A 17,973-nucleotide genomic window follows, 5' to 3' on the forward strand; every position below is an offset into this window, starting at 1 on the left:
TGTGTGTTTGTGTGTTTGCTTGACTGCAGCTGGGAAGCTGATTGTAAGTGAAATACCTGGTTCAATGTAGCGTAAAGGAGCGAGCTTCTAGCTCCCCACCCCTGCCGTGCCATATCCCCTCGAGTATATGTGTCTGTGTGTGTGACAGCTCTCCTGGCAGTGCCATGCAAAGCCTGCCACCATCGCCTTGAGTAGCAGCTGAGCTTAACATCGCATGGAGCAACACACAGATGTGTGTGAGCGTGTGTACATATCTTTCTATGTTTGTTTAAAGGCTGTTTTAAGAGTAGGACTCACTATGAGAGTTAGACTTGGGTTTAAATTTGGGTGTGGGTTGGGCATTTAGTTTTGATAAAGTAAGGGACTTTAGAATTCATTGTGTCCTCACAACTACTGTGTGTGGACATGTGGATCAAACATGTTTAAATTATCTTTTATTCGTCTTAAGTTTAATAACTAAGTAAAACAATATAGGTGTGCTTTTGAGTAAAGCAGATGGATTGGCATTGACCAATCATTTCAGCTACCAGCATAAATCCACATGTCTGAGGAGGCCATGCAAAGCAGAGTTGCAGCTTTTAAAAAAAAGTTTTATAAAACTGCACATATACCTGATGTGCTAGTGGTGCTGGATGGGATCCCTCTGGTAACTTAAAGGGACTTAAAAAAAAAACTTTATTAAGAAACTACATTAAAATAGCTTGTGTTGCTACATTGTTTTACATTTTTAGCAAAAAAACAACAACAATAAACTTAAAATCTTCAGGACAGAAACATGCCAAACTATTTACAGGCTTTCAAACAAATTGCCAACAAAACATTTAGAAATCAAATCGAATCCGTACCTCTTTTCTTCTGGCCTTCAGAAACCTGACTTCAACATTTTTGATTAGTTGCAGGGAAGCCAGAGTGAAACGAGTGACACAGACGAACACAGGTGGAATTAAAGTAATTAAACAAGATGAGAACATGCACAAGAAAAATAAGAGAAAACTCATACCTGTGTTTCTAAATTATAGCTCAAATTCTCATAGAGACCTTTAGAAACTGTAAAGCTTGTTAAAGATTATTCTGTGTGAAGGACACATCTTTTTTTTCACAACTTAAAATAGAAGTGACTGGTTGAAAATTAGTGAAACGTGTGTGATCATTACGGTGTGACACATTGACCCACTGTGCTGAAACCAATTACATATTTCTGGGTTATGTTGAATCTTGTGTTATATGATTAGTTGTGACTACATGTTGATTAGTTTTACATATTTATATGTGTGTATATATAGTGTGTTTTCTTTGTGGTTGGGATTATGTTTCATAAAAATCAATGAACTTTCTCTCTTCCTATAGATGACCCAGCAGAAGCAGACCTGTGGTTGCTGAACAGCTGCACTGTGAAGAACCCTGCAGAGGACCACTTCAGAAACTCAATCAAGTAATGAAAATACACACTTTGCCATCTTTTTGGTATTTTATGCAGTCGTTAGAAGAGTTTTAGTTTTATAGAATTCAGATTCAAATATAAGAAACAAACATCGCTGATTAAAGTAATTAAAACATGTTTTGGCAGAAAAATCAAGCAAGACTACTTTGATTGGCTGCTGGAATAAGAACTAAAGGAAATACAAAAACATTTTCTTTCCACTGTGAAACCACGAGATCATGTTCACAACCAGGTCTGAATAGTTTCCATGTCGTTTTGTATGAAAATATAAAATTCAGTCAGAATTTATTTGCAAATTCAATGTGAGATTAATTACATCAAATCACCAAATAAATATGTAAAATATGAGACGGTTAGAATAATATGAATAACAAAATTCATTTGGTCTACAGCAACATATCCAGCATAGCCAAGGAAAAACACAAATGAATGTGGCTTTTTATCATTTATGCTGTTTCCATTCAGGTTTTGTTACACAAAATGCACTTTCTCTTGCATCAGTTTCCACCTACTCACTGTTCCACTGATCTCGCTCACTGTCGAAATACAGAGCGAGAGAGGCACGCACATTTGCATAAACACAGAGAAATTAAGCTAGAAACTGTTTTACATTTTGATTAATCTCCCTCCATCAGGGGCACACACACACACACACACACACACACTCACAAACACACACATACACAGACACACACACCTGGCAGGCGTGTGCTTTTGTGGTAGCGAGAGAAAACTAGAGTTTGAGTAACAAGGTGATTCTCTATGTAAAATCATGGTTATTGTAGCTTCAAGCTTTACTTCAGTGAATATACTATGAATATATTGACTGTTTATATATCTACTATTCATAATTTATATCCCCCCCAACTCATGTATGATAAAGAAGAGCTTAATTAATTGGCACTAATGATTTTAGTCACTTTTTGACTTTTAAAGCATTTATTTGCTCTTTTCATTGTCTTATATGATAATAAATTGAAGGTTTGGGACTGTTGGTGACGCTAAACAAGATTTTGTTAACGTGGGTTTTTAGGATTTTGTATTTTTTGACATTTTATGGGCAAAGTTGAATTTATCAACTGTGAGAAATGTTTGTAGGGAGAAGACATTACTTGGGCTGTTTCAAGCGCTGTCAAAACAGAAGAGCAAACCTTTAGTTCCACAGTCTTAGCTCTGCAAATAGTTTTGTTTGTTTTGCAGCAGGACAGTTGTCTGACATGTGTGAATGGACAAATTATAGGCTTTTTAATTGGCTGTCTTTATAGACAATTTGCATTGTGGCTAAATGCAAAAAGAAGCAATCTATCATCTGTCGTACTTTATATTCTGGATGTTTGAATCATCAGAATGGAGTAAGTTATCATAAGGCAATATCACAGTTTAAAGGGTGAACGGTTTCACTTGGCCATCTCGATCAGTGCAATCATCCTGTCTTTCTGCTTCAGCCACTTTCTCTTTCACCCTTTCTGTCATGCCAATTTTCATGCAAAGACTTTTTCAATTGAAATGCACAAAATAATAACACACTTCAGGACTTAGGAAATGTCTTCCTTGTTGATGCCAGAGTTTTTCTTTGACTGGAAATCACCCAGCTGTAATGCTAATGCAATTAATGCTCTATTCACAGGGAGGCATACACACACAGGCATGCGGTTGTGCACACAACCCCCCCCCCACACACACACAGTGAATAAAAAGTTTTTTCTGCTTTTCATCACTTGCTGCTTGCATGATGGAGACACAGAAATGAGGGGGTATGGGATCAGACAGATTCCAAATGCCCACTGAATTTTCTTTTTCATTTTTACCCCTGAGAGACGGAGGCAGGCACACAAGCTGCCCTCGCGCTCAGTCATACACTAGCCATTAGGCCTTCACCTCCTGGTACCACAAGCGCCCGCGCGCACACAGAGACACACACACACACACACACACACACACACACACACACACACACACACACACACACACACACACACACACACACACACACACACACACACAGTCTCCATGATTTCAGAGGACATTAGATCCACTTACCTTGCTTTCCTTCAGACTTACTCTAACCTTAACCAAAGTTACTACTTGCCAAATCCTAAACCTAAACCCAATCTTAACCTAACCTTAAAACATGTCTTCATAATGTGACCGTGTCAGCTGATTTAGGTCCCCACAACACGAGTGATACCTGTAATACACACACAGATAAAGGGGTAAAATTGATTAATACATTTAAAACGTTTTTTAAAAGACATTATTATTCTCACACCTCCATTTGCGGCGCACCTGTGCTACTCTGTGGTTGATGAATATGTTTGACATGCACCAAATTTACATGGTATCAGTTAAATGCCTTTTATTGTGTTTCTGTCTGCTATCAAGATGTTCTCTGTAAACAGGATGGAGGTTTGCTCGTGTGTTTGATACAGGTTTCATGGGTAATAATGTATTAACCTTCATCAGGCGTCTGCTAATATGCTTCTGTGCAAGTCTCTCCTCTCTGACTCTAATTTTGACTCTATCTGAGGTAATTGGACGACATTACGCTGCTAAAATATCAAGCTGTGTGCTTGCTGTTCTGTACACACTTGTCTATAATAAAGACATCATTAGTAATGCGGTTACGCTTTGTCACAGTTTAAAGTTAATGTTGAAGGAGACCTCCCTCTATGCTGGAGTTTCTTTTTAATAATATATCCCAGCAAGGAGGGAAGGGGAGGAAACACTTTTGTGATTTCCAGTCAAAGGAAAGATCCGTCTTGACTGACAGTAAATATTAACTCTCCTCCTGTGAGGTTTGGGTTTATAGTGGTTTATTACTATTATTTTGTGTTTTAACACTGTCCACTGAAATTACAATTGTGTGTGTGACTATAGGATGTTTTTACTCCTTTTTTTTTACCTCACATAATTAACTCGGGTCCTGTTTATGTTAAAAAACCCTTTGTAGGCCAGTTTGTCCTTCAGTCCCACATTACTTGTGTGTGTACATTAGTGTGTAAAACAAATTGTCTCCCATGGCGGTGGCGTGTGGGACATTATGTACAAGCAACACACACAAATGCATGGTCACAGAAGCAACCGTGTCCTAGTAAATGAGTTGAGGGGTTTGAAATGGAGGCACAGGGGCTTTCAGCCGTCTTCTCTCATGGTTTCGAGAGACGCAGTGAAAAGGCAGTTTATTACTTCTGGAGGACTGGGGCTTAGTTGGCATCCATGCCAAGTGTGTGGGAAAAAGAGTTTCGTGGGTGTGGGTGTGTGTGTGTGTGTGTATGGGGTTAGTCAGGTGGATGGATGCCCAGGCAGCTTATGTGAAAGTATTTTGTGTGTGTGTGTGTGTGTGTGTGTGTGTGTGTGTGTGTGTGTGTGTGTGTGTGTGTGTGTGTGTGTGTGTGTGTGTGTGTGTGTGTGTGTGTGTTTGAGCATATGTGCCAATGTTGTTTATGTGAGAACTAAGCACATTTGAGTTTCGCATCAGTGCAAGTTAAATCTATAGTGAGTATAGTTATGATTCTCTTTTGAGGACACGTAGAAAAGTCAAGTTTGTTTGTTTGTCTGTTGGATTCAGCTTTTTCAGGTAATAATGTACTAACCTCAAGAGCCGTCTGCTAATGTGTGTCTGTACAAGTTTCCATCTCTGACTCCATTTCCGACACAATGTAAACCAGCATGTGTTTTAAGATATTCTCTGAATGAGAGTGAATACAGATGTTTCATGAAGTTTGTGATTCATCATGAATAATTTGCTGAAAAAAAGAAGAAGCTTGTCCTTAGTTTTGGTTTAGGGTTAAGGGTAGAATAAGGGGCTTTGGCTGTGTGGTAGAGCGGGTTGTCCACTATCCAGCTTCTGATGTCCCCATGACAAAGTGGCCCTGGGCAGGATGCTGAACTCCAAATGGCTGCACTAAAAATATAGCTGTACTGTATGAATGTGTATGTGTGTGAATGTGTGACTCCTACTGTAAAAGCGTTGGTCAGTAAGACGATAAAAGTGCTCTATTAATACAGTCCATTTACCATTTACACTCAGGCCAGTTGGTTTAGTGCTGTAAAGTCTAACCTCTAGAATTCAGTGGTATTAAGATAAGATAAGATAATCCTTTATTTGTCCCACAATGGGGAAATTTGCAGTATTAAAGCAGCAAGGGTCAAAAAGACAATAATAAGTAGCAAGCAATTCTTAGTTACATACAACTTGTGTAATGATAGAAACATGTCTCTCATTTTATATTATGTCTTATTTTACATTCAATTCTCTTCTTTATAGTTGTACCAAAAAAAGCTCTTTACAGCAATATTTCTCGTCATTTGGACGCTGCTGTGTTTTCTTCCACACAACACAGATGCAGGCAGGAAATTTGAACGAGGGAAACACAAACAAACATGGAGGAGAGTGAACATGACACAGAGCAGGGTAATTGTGAACAGATGGACTCTGTGCAACCGAGACAAAATGAGGAGCTACTTCTGTTGCATGGACGTGGTTTGGGTTTGAAAAGTTTGACACAAAACACTACTAACATCTTTCACCACCTATGTAAGAATCCTATCATGCATGTTTATCTGGATATTAAACTACTTCTATCAGGAAATGAGATTATGGTGCCATCACACAGCCCAACATGCAGGGGTGAGTTGACACATGTGGGAGATGGGATTCCTTCCAGCTTTCTTTTTAGAGTGATGGCGTTCACTGCCCTGATGTTCACTCGGTCAGCAAGACTTCTGCATCAGGAGCTAAGTAAGTGGCCTTAACTGCTAATAGTGCAGCTTCTGAATGCTAAGAAGTCAATTAGTATGTATATTTAGGTGCGTATGTGTGCGTGTGTTTAAAATGCTGAAATCTATAACGTAATTCAGTGTCAGGGACCTCTCAAATCAATGAACGCGGAATGCATTACAGAAACAGTTGCTCAACAGCATGTAATTAAACTGCTCTGTGTTTTCAAGTGTGTGTGTGTGTGTGTGTGCATGTGCGTGTTTGGGTGTGTGTTTGTGTGTGTGTTTGTGTGTGTGTTGAATTTCCACACTTGGCTGTCTCTACTAATTTGTATGATCAAGGGAATGTATGCTGAGCGAATTAGAAGCCAACTCGGAGTTCTGTACTTCTATTTTCAAAATACTCCAATTCCCACATTATATTTACATTCATTTCAATACTGTTTTAATATTCATGAACCAACCATAAGAAAGAAAAATCATTAATGTTAATTGAATAGGGACGCACAACACAGAATGAAGTGTTGGAAGAGGGCCAAAGTGTTGTGTGCTGTTCTTATACTGAGTATTTATAACAGATGTGTAGGCTGGGTGGTGAATATGTATTATGCCCGCTGGCTATAGGACAGTCTATTGTCGATTTAGAGTTGTCTTGGCAGAAGTTTCTTTCTAAATTTAAGGCCACTGATAGTAGATCACATGTTGCCAAAAGTGAAGTGGGAGTGTAGTGTGAAAAGTTTGCTGCTTTTCATGCAGGTCATAGCTCACGAATCATATGACCAGATAAAACTAAAGTAGAAAATATCTTTTGTGATCATATCTGAAGAGTACAGCTTCTTTGTTGCAGTAAATTGCTGCTTTTATATCCATGAAATGTTGCTTTTCATTTTTATTCTATTGTGCACGAAAGATTCTTTATTCTTTATTTTCATGGCCTTTTAAATGTCTTGGATATATTTTTTGTGTAAAGACTTCATTTTCGTTTTAGAAGTGTTGGTTCTCTAATGCACTGTCTTCTGTTAAAGAATCCTTGCTGACAGCCATCATATTATTACTAAAGTTGGAGGTCATCACATATTTTGTATCCCCAGGAAATGATCCTGGGGTTTTGCACTAGGTGAGCTAGCGTACGCCCGTGCAGCAAGGTTTGGGTCTAACCCAGCCCTTTGGTGCATGTGAACCCCTTTGTCTGTCTCTGTTTAACACTTTAACTATCCTGTCGATACGGTTGAAGTTCCCCAAAAATATCTTTACAAATATCTTTTTAGCAGTAGGATTGATCTTAACATCTTTAAACAACTTGATAAAATGTTCTTATGGCACACCATAGATTTATACTGGAGTTACAGGTGGTGTAAAGTGTTGCAGCCTAACCCAGCATCTGCAGGGCAAGTGATTTTATGTCATTGATTCCCGGCCACATATTTACCAGAGGCAAAGGTCATGTTTGGCAAATAAAATCATTAAAGGGGAAAATCCACCCTGAAACAAAATTTGCATATGTTATCCCACAGCCCTAATTTTTCAACCTGTGACAGAAAGCACACCAGAGCTCCAAACCCGGAGAGAGCTGAGGCTGCAATCTGTCAGATTATAGAACTTTCAAATGGCAAAACCTGAGCTGCTCCATTAATTATAGATTGGAGATTGGCCTCAGAAAACCATAAACACTGCTCATTTGTCTGGTTTCTTCTTGTAGGAATCAGTCAAAAGTCTGACATTGCTGTGTGGTCTGAAGTGTTTCCTTTTTACACTACTTATAATGCGAGGAGCTACTTGGCCCCACAACATGTAGTTTTAAATGAACTGACACAGTGAAAGTGACTGACATTAAGGCCACAAGTGTTTCCTTTTCATCAGGACATGACAGCATGGAACAGTATAAACAATCTGAAATCTGCAGTGACCTTTTAGAGATGTTTACTAAAGGCAGTTTTTTAACACACACACACACACACACACACACACACACACACACACACACACACACACACACACACACACACACACACACACACACACACACACACACACACACAGAGCTTGCTGCCTCGGGCTGGTTTCGTTACAATTTAGGGATTGGCATTTAATCCGTCAGTTCTGCGGGGCATTGGCCTACATTTTGGGGTCTACGCAGACGATTATATTAAGTTATAGAGAGGGAGAGACACAGTGGCACACACTGAAAAGGGGGGGAAAGAAAAAAGAAATACATAGAGAGAGGGGTTATAGAGGGTGTAGCTGAATTCAGGTGTGATGATATGTTGGGCTGAGTGAGCCTAGGGCTGTAGGAGAACCATGCCAGGGCCAGGGCTGCCTCATACATCTACAAAATTGCACTTAGGCCTGGGCAATAAAACAACATCAATGATTATTATGATATAATTTTCATCAATAGCAATATAACAAATGTCCAATAGATATTGATATAATGCTTATGCATTGTGCAAACACATTGACGGTATAACACATAAATAATGTTCCTCACATTTGTAAAATGTTTTGCTGTTTATCAATTGTTTATGATCCTCTGCTCATAAAAAAGAGTTTAAAACCACAACCTTCACTTAGGAGCAAAAATATGTCTTTTAACTTAAAGACATAATAATGTGACATTTATTGAGATAATTATCAATATCGACTGATATGAACGATTTTCATATTTGTTTTGGCCTGGTAAGTAAGATGGAAGGCAAATGGTCTGTTATGTGTTTTCAAATGGGCCATTCTTTCCTTTTTGTGTACTGTCATTTTGTTATTGATTTGACGTTTGTTTTTAATTTAGTTTATATGACATTTCCATTTTCATGGTGACAAAACAAACTGCAGTTCACAGTTGAGCAAGCTTGCTGACATCAGGTCTATGTAGATGAAACATGCACAGAAGTAAAGCAGACCTCATGAGTCAGGTTATTAGCAGCTCACGTTTCTTCTGTTCCGTTGGCATTGCTTTGTCCTATTTTGTTTTCTTCTTATGCTGTTAAGTCAAATGACCTACGGTCAAGCAGGATTCAGTATGAAGTGAGTGGTCACAACAAGTATTGTTTTCCGTTGTCACCAAATACAACCACGTCACATCTGTCATTTATTCAATGTTAAGATCCTCAGACTTGAGGCTCAGTTCAGTCCCACATGTACAGAAGCTATTATAGAAGTTGTCTTGCTCATATGCTCATATTTCACTGCCCAAGATGCAGATAGACGTGACAATGAAGTTAGCTTAACCCCGGATAATTCCCCTGACCACAGTGCTGAAAGTTCTCCACCACTATGTTAGATCCTCCTTATCCACCTCCAGCTTTGATGTAATTAACATTAACATGAACCTGTAACAATACTTCTATAAAAACCAGGTCAGCGTTGTGCATTCCAGACCAAACAGACTTATCCATTTAAAATCATTTAGCTGCTGTCAGGCTGGATTCCGCTTCCTTTGTATCTGCTTAAACCTTAAGACATTTAACCTCAACAACAAACAGTCAGACCCAATTCTGTGTGAGGAAATCTGAAAGTGAAGTAACGGTCTTACCTGTTTTAAGCTTGTTTATCAGAACAGGTGATAGGCAAAGCAGGCATCAGAAGGGATGAATGTAATGTGATGAAAGGCTAATAATGTTAAAATCCCTGCTCCTAACAGACTTGGCGTTTATCAGCTTCTGTCGGATTTAAAAGACTAGATATAATGTCCTCTCATTTCTGCAGCAGGTCTTTTATACGGCTCCAGTAATGGAGTTTCAAGTCAGAGGTTATTATGCTATTATCTGCTCACCAGCGGGACAGAACATTAATATGGACATTGCATACAGCAGCAGTCGAACAGAGGAATCTTTGCACTGTCTGAACAAGCCATTAAAGTAACTGTGGGGAGGCCACCGCAATTTCATCCTAAAATGCTCTTCAGAATTAATTACCTCCGCCAAGAGTGTTATGTTTTCATCTGCATTTTTGCTTGTTTGTTAGTTAGCAGGATTACACGGAAACTCAACAGATTTCCGTTCAATTTTGTGCAGGAGATTGGTGTGAGGAAGAAGCCATTAAAATATCGGTGTGGATCAGGGGGAGGATCCAGGATGTTTTCTTTCACTTATTTTAACATTGTGAGATAGGGTGTTCTTCAACCTTTTACATTGATTTCTCAGAATAAGTCACTGATTTTAATGAAATAGTCAGACATACTTAATTGACTGTTATTTATGAGTGTGTGAACTTTGGTGCAAATCCCCCCAATTTTGTTTTTTAAGATCTAGTTTATTTAAATTTGGTTTCATTAGAGGACTGTTGGGCCCTGAGTGAAGTCTACTTACTGCCATTATAGTGAATATATGTCTAAGACATTCATGAGACAGACATATTATTAAGTGAAATGTTGCATTTCCCTCTTGTGATTTTGATTTGAAGAGCACAGCGCCAGGATAAGAAACACCCCTAATATACTGTGTGTCTTCAGCTAGAAACCATTTGCACATGAAACATAGAAAATCATAGAAATGCTTTAAGCTAATCTCCTACACACTATTTTTAAATACGCCTTGAAGAACTGTAAACATGCGTTGCCTTCAGATGCAGTCAGATGGTGTCACTGATGGAGATAATTAGTGGACCAACAGACCTCTGGACCAGCACAGCATCTGTAGTTGGGATTAATTCAGACAGGTTTTGTACTGTCTTGAGCCAATGTCTGAACATCACTGGGCTTCTTCAGTTCATATATTCATTGAATTATTCCATCCTATACCACATTTATATGTGCATTTTGATGCTATATATACACACAATGTGGTGTGTGTGTGTGTGTGTGTGTGTGTGTGTGTGTGTGTGTGTGTGTGTGTGTGTGTGTGTGTGTGTGTGTGTGTGTGTGTGTGTGTGTGTGTGTGTGTGTGTGTGTGTGTGTGTGTATCTGTATATCTGTGTCACTGAATTTTCCTCACAAACAACCTGTCACATCTGCTCTAGAAAGTGGGTTTGAATGCATGGCTCAGCACAGTATGGGGCTCTGGTATCCGTGTGTGTGTGTGTGTGTGCGCTTGTGTGCACCCGATTGTATGTGGTCAAAATGTATGCCTGCTCACAGTATGGGACAAAAGGCAGGAGCCATCAACCTGTTAAACCTTCATACTGGCTCCTGTTTCTGAATATCATCTCTGTTTAAATGCCACTGTTGTACAAAACAATTAATTTCCCCCCAAAATTAAACCAACTGCGTATAAATAGATTAGAAAAAAATGGAAATGTTTAATTGTATGTAATAATTGGTATCTCTCCAATTGTGTATATATAGTGAAGTTCTACATGACTTATACCCTCCATTTGTAAATAACAGAAGACATTTTCAGACATGACCCTGAAAAAGTGAGCAAACTTGGGTCTGGATAATTTCCACAGTTTTCCTTTTCACACATGAAGAACGCAGTAGGAACAACAGGAAAATATCTGGAACAGTTAGGTTTAGAGTGGTGCCTGGGTAGAGCATGCAGGAGGCAGGACATGACCATAAGTTGCACTCTGGAAAGTGTTTTTGTTTACAGCATATTGACACCGGTGTTGGCCCTTATCTCCAAAAACTCTAGAATCCGGATTTTTCCCCATCCTTCGTGTATGGCATCTCTTTATTATCCTGAGATATTTATATTCTCCAGTACCCCGTCTGCCGTGTGTCAGAAACATCATCAACACGTCCACTTTTGCTGTGAATTTTCTCTCATGGGTTCACTTGGTCATTTTTTGGGCAATTTACTAAGGGACTGGCAGAAAAGTTCTGGAAAATGTCCGAAGCAGTTGACTCAGACACTTGCGTTCTCACACACAGCCCCTCTGGAAATTTTCAGGAAAATGTCCTGACTTCAGTGCATGTTTATAAGCAGCTTGGTTGGATTATTGATACTGATATATTTAACTGATTTATGGCTTGCTGCTTTCATTAATTCAGAAAGTGGTAGACATTTAGAAAGCTAAAAAAAATACACTATGTTTATGTCTGTGATGTGTGGTTTTACTGCCTTTTTTGTCTGGAATACTGTCTGTTACACATTTAAAACTGATAAATCCACTGCAAAGCATCTTAAGCTCTCTTCCCAATTTGAGGAAAGCTTAAGCCTGCAGGAAAACAAACTGGCATTCTCCACTGTCCCTATTTTGTTGTGTTACTCCAGGGACGTCTGTGCATGAGTGGTCCCTGAAATAAATGGCTGCATAATCACAGCCTGTCACATTGTTGCTGTCCTCATAAGGTCCCCTGCAACAGCAATCACAAGCCGTCCCTGCCTTTCATCGGTTCAGACAGCTGGGCTCTTAAGGCCCCCTACTGGGCTCCAGCCTTTTCGCTGATCCCTGATTGTGGATTTAAGCCATAAGAGGCAAGTTAATATAGGATTGAAGATAAAGGGGGGGACCTCTCACCCTGGTGTTTTGCAAGTAACTTGGTTTCTATAGTTGAATCGCAAGTACAATTTTGTAAAGGGATTGAGTTTGGTTGAGGGGCTTTAAAGAATCTCTTATGAATATAGAATGACTTTATGATCGCGTTGGCCATTTCAGCTTCTGAAGAAATGTATGGGCGGTAAAAGTAGGAAAGTCAGGTCGTCACCTTTATGAATTTTATTAGTTTTCAGAGGAAAAATGTCTTAAATCTCAGCCCACAATCGAGTCAGTCAGATTTAATATGAAAGCCAAATTATCGACATGATTTTCACCATGGTGACTATAATTGACATAAGGAGAGAAGTGGTGAAAGGTTGTGTTTAAAATGTAGAGGGGGAACTTATCCCTGACTTTTCTTGATGAAAGAGGTTTTCAAATAATGGAAATATAGCGTTCAGGCAAACGCAGCAAAGACATTTTGCTTATTTTGTGCATTTTCTGTTATTAATAAATTCCTGAGCAAACCTAAATGGTACCGATCAAAGGAATGTAATTGATTATGTTATTTATTTGTTCATGAGAAAATAGGTTGCTAAACAATTGTATATTGCACCATTAAAAAAAGACGGAACAGAATTAATGCAATATTTATGAGATGATTTGTCATTAAATACCACATTTCTGACGTATGTTAGACTGTATACAGAGACTGACAGGACAACCAGAGAAAGAAGATATCATAGCAGCGTACGTTTCAGCGCGCTATGATACGACAGGATTACCAGTGTTTCATGTTAACAGTTTTTTCTCCTTCTGGCGAATCAGTCTTGGATGTAGGGTGAGCTTTAAAGAAATGAAGGGGTGCTAAATCCCTCGGTTGGGGAGGGGGGTTTGATGGACTTGTCACGCGATTCTTATACTCCTCAGGAAACACTGATGTCTTATTAAGAGATTTGGATACCACTGACACTCGAATTGAACAGCTGGAGAAGGATCGGAGAGGCTTTACATTTCAAAAGACAGTTTCTGTAGGACACTTGAATAATGACTCCAGAATTTGTCATTTATCTTTAACGTTACTTATTTCTTTTGGCTTAAATCTCAGATAACTTGAGTGTACTGTTACCTACTGGATAATCAGTTATTTGCTTCAGTTTTTCTCACCCCCCCCCCCCCCCGTGCAGTGCAGAACTACGGTATCTTGCTCTGTCTGTTGTTGATCGCAGAAAAGTTTTGTCTCTGCAAATTTGGCACATTAGCCTGTCATTATGTTTGAAAATGCTAAATTCTACATCTGCATTCTGTGTTTCTTTTCCTGAATGTTGCCATTATGCTCTAACACATAACGATTACACGTGTTCCATTCACCCTGACCTACAGACATATAGCCAGACAGGATCGCCGTGAAGGACATGTCGGTATTTTGTTATTTTTATTTGAGAAGAAATTAATTGCCATGACATTTTGTTCTATTCATGAATTGCCTTGTGGGCCGGATTGAACTGTCTAGCTGGTCATATATGACCTGAAGGCCGGACGTTCGCCCCCCGCGATGTACCGTCTGCGCTCAGACATTAACAGATGAAAGGTTAATGGATCATTATCTCAGTGTATCTATTGCATCTGTCGTCATCAACAAATGCAATAGTTACATGAGGTATTGTCTAAATAAACTATCCTTTGTCTCAGTTTTACCTCGTCCTTAGTTCCTATTTAAAGAAGTTGGTCATCTTTGTCCTTAGTGGTGATTCAGGGCGGGAGGCGAGCTGCCTGTCAGATTACATAAAGCATTGTAACAATGAGTGTACATGCATTTGTTAAATTGGGGACATGTTACAATGACAGTCAAAATGTGATTCTCTACCCTTTGAGTGAATTCAGATAATTGAGGCCCCAATCTGTGTGATGCTAGTTTGTGTTAGGTGCTTGTTTGCTCCCATAGGGCTGCAGCCACAGGGAATGCTACTGATCATCCTCCCAGTAAATGATTGAAAGCTGAACCAGTGACACTTAAAATCGAAACCTGATCTAGCTGAACCGAGCTGTATGTCTTAGGATGGGACAGATTATATAAAGAGGCCTTAAACCGTCAAACGATAACCAGAACTGCTCAGTTACTGATACAACACTGTCATGACAGTCCGTCATAAGGACCCTTCAGGCCGTTAATTAAACCACATGTCAATAATACCATCACAGCTTTGTGTCGTGTTTCTCCGACATGATGACCCAAATCACCACAAAGCATCACACCCACAGGCACATCATCACACTGACCAGTTTCTTATCAGGCATCCGTGACTGACTCGGACTCTATGTGTGTGGTACGACATCTGACAAGGACGAGGATGAGGAATTGAAGACAAAGGCTACAAGCAACCCGTAAAGAGTGAAGCAGCAGGGTGGGAGTGCGAGATTGAGAGACACTGTCAGTTGTCTGCTATAATAAGAAAATGGTGAAATATGTTGTGGAGATGGGAGTTCTCTCCGCAGAAGGCTGAAAATGTGTTATTTTTATTTGGCCTGTATTGTTGTTCCTGGGAGGGAGCTGAACATTAGTGAGTGATTGTGGCTGTAATGCTCATTATGTTGTTTGATAAATCTGCAGTGATCCTTTGGAAAGGTCATGTTAAAGAGGTCAGGGGTCACCTGAGAGGTTTTGGAGGTCATGCTATCCTCTGCCAGTGATGAATCACCTGGCTGTGTCTATGGGGCTTTGCACATACATATATATAAACGTGTGTGTGTGTGTGTGTGTGTGTGTGTGTGTGTGTGTGTGTGTGTGTGTGTGTGTGTGTGTGTGTGTGTGTGTGTGTGTGTGTGTGTGTGTGTGTGTGTGTGTGTGTGTGTGTGGAGCAAGGATCCATTGATCAGGGGGACTAAGTGTATTGTCCATATGTCTTCATCTGTGTTTGAAGTCAGGGGGTGTTCATATTGGGGTTTGTTTTTGTTGCTTGGATTGCATATATATGATTTATTGTATTTTCAAGATTTTATAATGGTTAACAGGAAAATTTGTAACGTAATCATATCGTACCTTTAAAGAAGACTTCACAAGTCAGCTAGCATTGTCTCATAAAGCAGTATTTCAGTTTTTTCTGTGTTTTTGGAGGTATCTAAACGCTTTAAAACAACATTTTACTGATTATAACAGTGAGTTTCAGGTTCATAGTGCTCAAGTAATATCAGTGGGCGTTCCTGATCAATAACATGAAATGCTCCATTTGGTATGAAGTTATTTCCCATGACAACCCTGCGTGTGTGTGTTTCCACTTCGGACACGTGGGAGGTCAGGGCTTTGCCTCCCCAGGACCCTACTTGCCACTATTGTGACAGGTGAAAAATTAAGACACACACACACATCCCCATCTCATTGCTTTAACACCTGCTTCACTCTTTGCTTTCTCAGTCTTTTACATTAACATTTATTTTTGTTACCTCAGTTTTGTCATCGCTCAACATGCCTGTGTGTGGGTGTGACAAACTAAGCATCTGTTGGCCAGAAGGTGTTTTTCTTTTTGTGGTGTTTAAGATGTTTTTGCTCTGCCAAATTAATTTTTTTAAAGTCGCAAACCATTGTTTGAGAGTAGTCCTTTATTTAACCTCTTAGTAAAACAGTGAGAGTAGGTAGAGCAGCACCCGGCCTGTTAAAGAAGAAGTTTATTTTATTGCTGTGGATTGATGATCACCACCTTATAAATTGTAAGGGACATTAGAATAAAGATTGACAGCAACCGGCTTGAGCAAAAGATAACATAGCTGCATATAACAAACTTCCATGGTTAACTAGATTGGAACACAGTTGGATATATACCTCTGTCAAGCCACAACAATCCCCTTTCCTGACCCATACTGCATTTTTTTTCCACCAAAGCCCCTTTTTCTATTCATTTTTTCGAATCAAAAAGCTCAATAGCACCCACTAACTTCTGGCTTTTGTCTGCAATGGGAATGGATATAATCGTCTTTCACTCCCGGGTCAAATGACTCTCGGCTCTGGCTCCGATCGGCACTGACAGACACTTGACAACCCCGTGAGCGCACGGGGTAAGAGTGAGATGAGAGAGCGCCTCGGTTTTCAGTGCATTCACAACGTCGAACATGATGTACTTCACCTTCTTTCAAGCGTGTTTACCCATGTTTTTTTTTAAAAAAACGTGTTGGTATAAAAGAGGTTTCGTGGAAATCCACTCAGTAGTTTTAGTTTTTGTGTAAACAAACCAACAAACAAATGTGCAGGACTGAAGACAACCTCCTTGGTCAAGGTAATAATTTTGTCAATTTTTTGTAGCGTCTCTTGAGTGGTAAACAATCACAGGATTAATGTGTAAAATAAAAGTTATACAGATACTACGCTATTAATTGAAATGCACGACTTTCATAGTCTCGAAATTGTAAAGAATAACGTTAAGGCAGAACAGTCCAGTTACAGACTCACTCACAACATTTTCACACAATGGATTCGGTTTTTAAATTAAAGCTTGTACTAGGAAAGAAAAGACTGCACTTTAGCATATGAACACAAACAGACACGCACACACAACTTGCTTTTGAAATGATCTTGTTAATATCAACATTATGTGTTGTTGTGCGCCCTGAACATGAAACAAATTTATTGCAAAACCGATGACCTTGATATCTTGGCAACACCGTTTTCATATTCTGTTGTAATAAGGCCGATTAAACTGATTTTACAGCCAGAGAGATAGATGAAGACAAATTACAGAGGAGGAGCAGAAAGAAGAGAGAACGGAGAGATAAAAAGATGGATGAAATGTATAAGTAAATGAGAGTGAGGTTATTTTGTTCGTAATTAATGAAAGCAGAGGACCCACCAGAGTCATTTCGATTCCACTTTAATTAAGTTTAGTTATTTCGAACAAGTAACACATTCCTCATTTGGGAGCAGTCAAAGAGGCAGCCAAGAGGGTAGAGGTGGATGTTGATGTGTTTTCAGGTGCTCCGGTTATCTCCTTCAGGTAATTCTTCTCCCAGCAGGCGATGACAGGCTTTCACAAGGTCACACCATTACCTCTCTCTGTCTATCATCCTCTCCCTCACTTATGTTCCACTTTTGTACCCTCACACACTCCGGTGAGTCTAGTTTTCTCATCTTTCACCTTAATTCTTCCACCTTCTGCCTTGTCATTTCTCTCCCTCTTTGGTGTTATGTTTCACAGTTCAGGTCCCTGGGCCAGTGAGATATTGTAGTTAGCTGTTGTGTGTGTGTGTGTGTGTGTGTGTGTGTGTGTGTGTGTGTGTGTGTGTGTGTGTGTGTGTGTGTGTGTGTGTGTGTGTGTGTGTGTGTGTGAGAGTGTAAACATCTGGAAAACCATACTCTGAGAGCCATGTCTCATGTCAGGGTTGTGTCTTGAAATGATTTATCAGGATTGAATTGGCGCCCGAAATGAAAATGCCTGTCCAGCATTTTGTCAAAGTAGTACAAACAGAGAAAA

At 39.5% G+C, this 17,973-nt stretch overlaps 1 protein-coding gene across 1 annotated transcript in view; it reads left to right on the plus strand.

The window, feature by feature from the left end:
- cdkal1 (CDK5 regulatory subunit associated protein 1-like 1) overlaps nt 1–17,973 on the plus strand; it is a 229,014-nt gene that overhangs the window by 32,577 nt on the left and 178,464 nt on the right. Inside the window, exon 4 of the mRNA XM_034611257.1 lies at nt 1,348–1,432. Within this exon, the coding sequence (XP_034467148.1) occupies nt 1,348–1,432 (85 nt within the window). The remainder of the gene's footprint in view (nt 1–1,347; nt 1,433–17,973) is intronic.

This window comes from Hippoglossus hippoglossus, chromosome 16 (assembly GCF_009819705.1).
Source record: "Hippoglossus hippoglossus isolate fHipHip1 chromosome 16, fHipHip1.pri, whole genome shotgun sequence".
Taxonomy (NCBI): domain Eukaryota; kingdom Metazoa; phylum Chordata; class Actinopteri; order Pleuronectiformes; family Pleuronectidae; genus Hippoglossus; species Hippoglossus hippoglossus.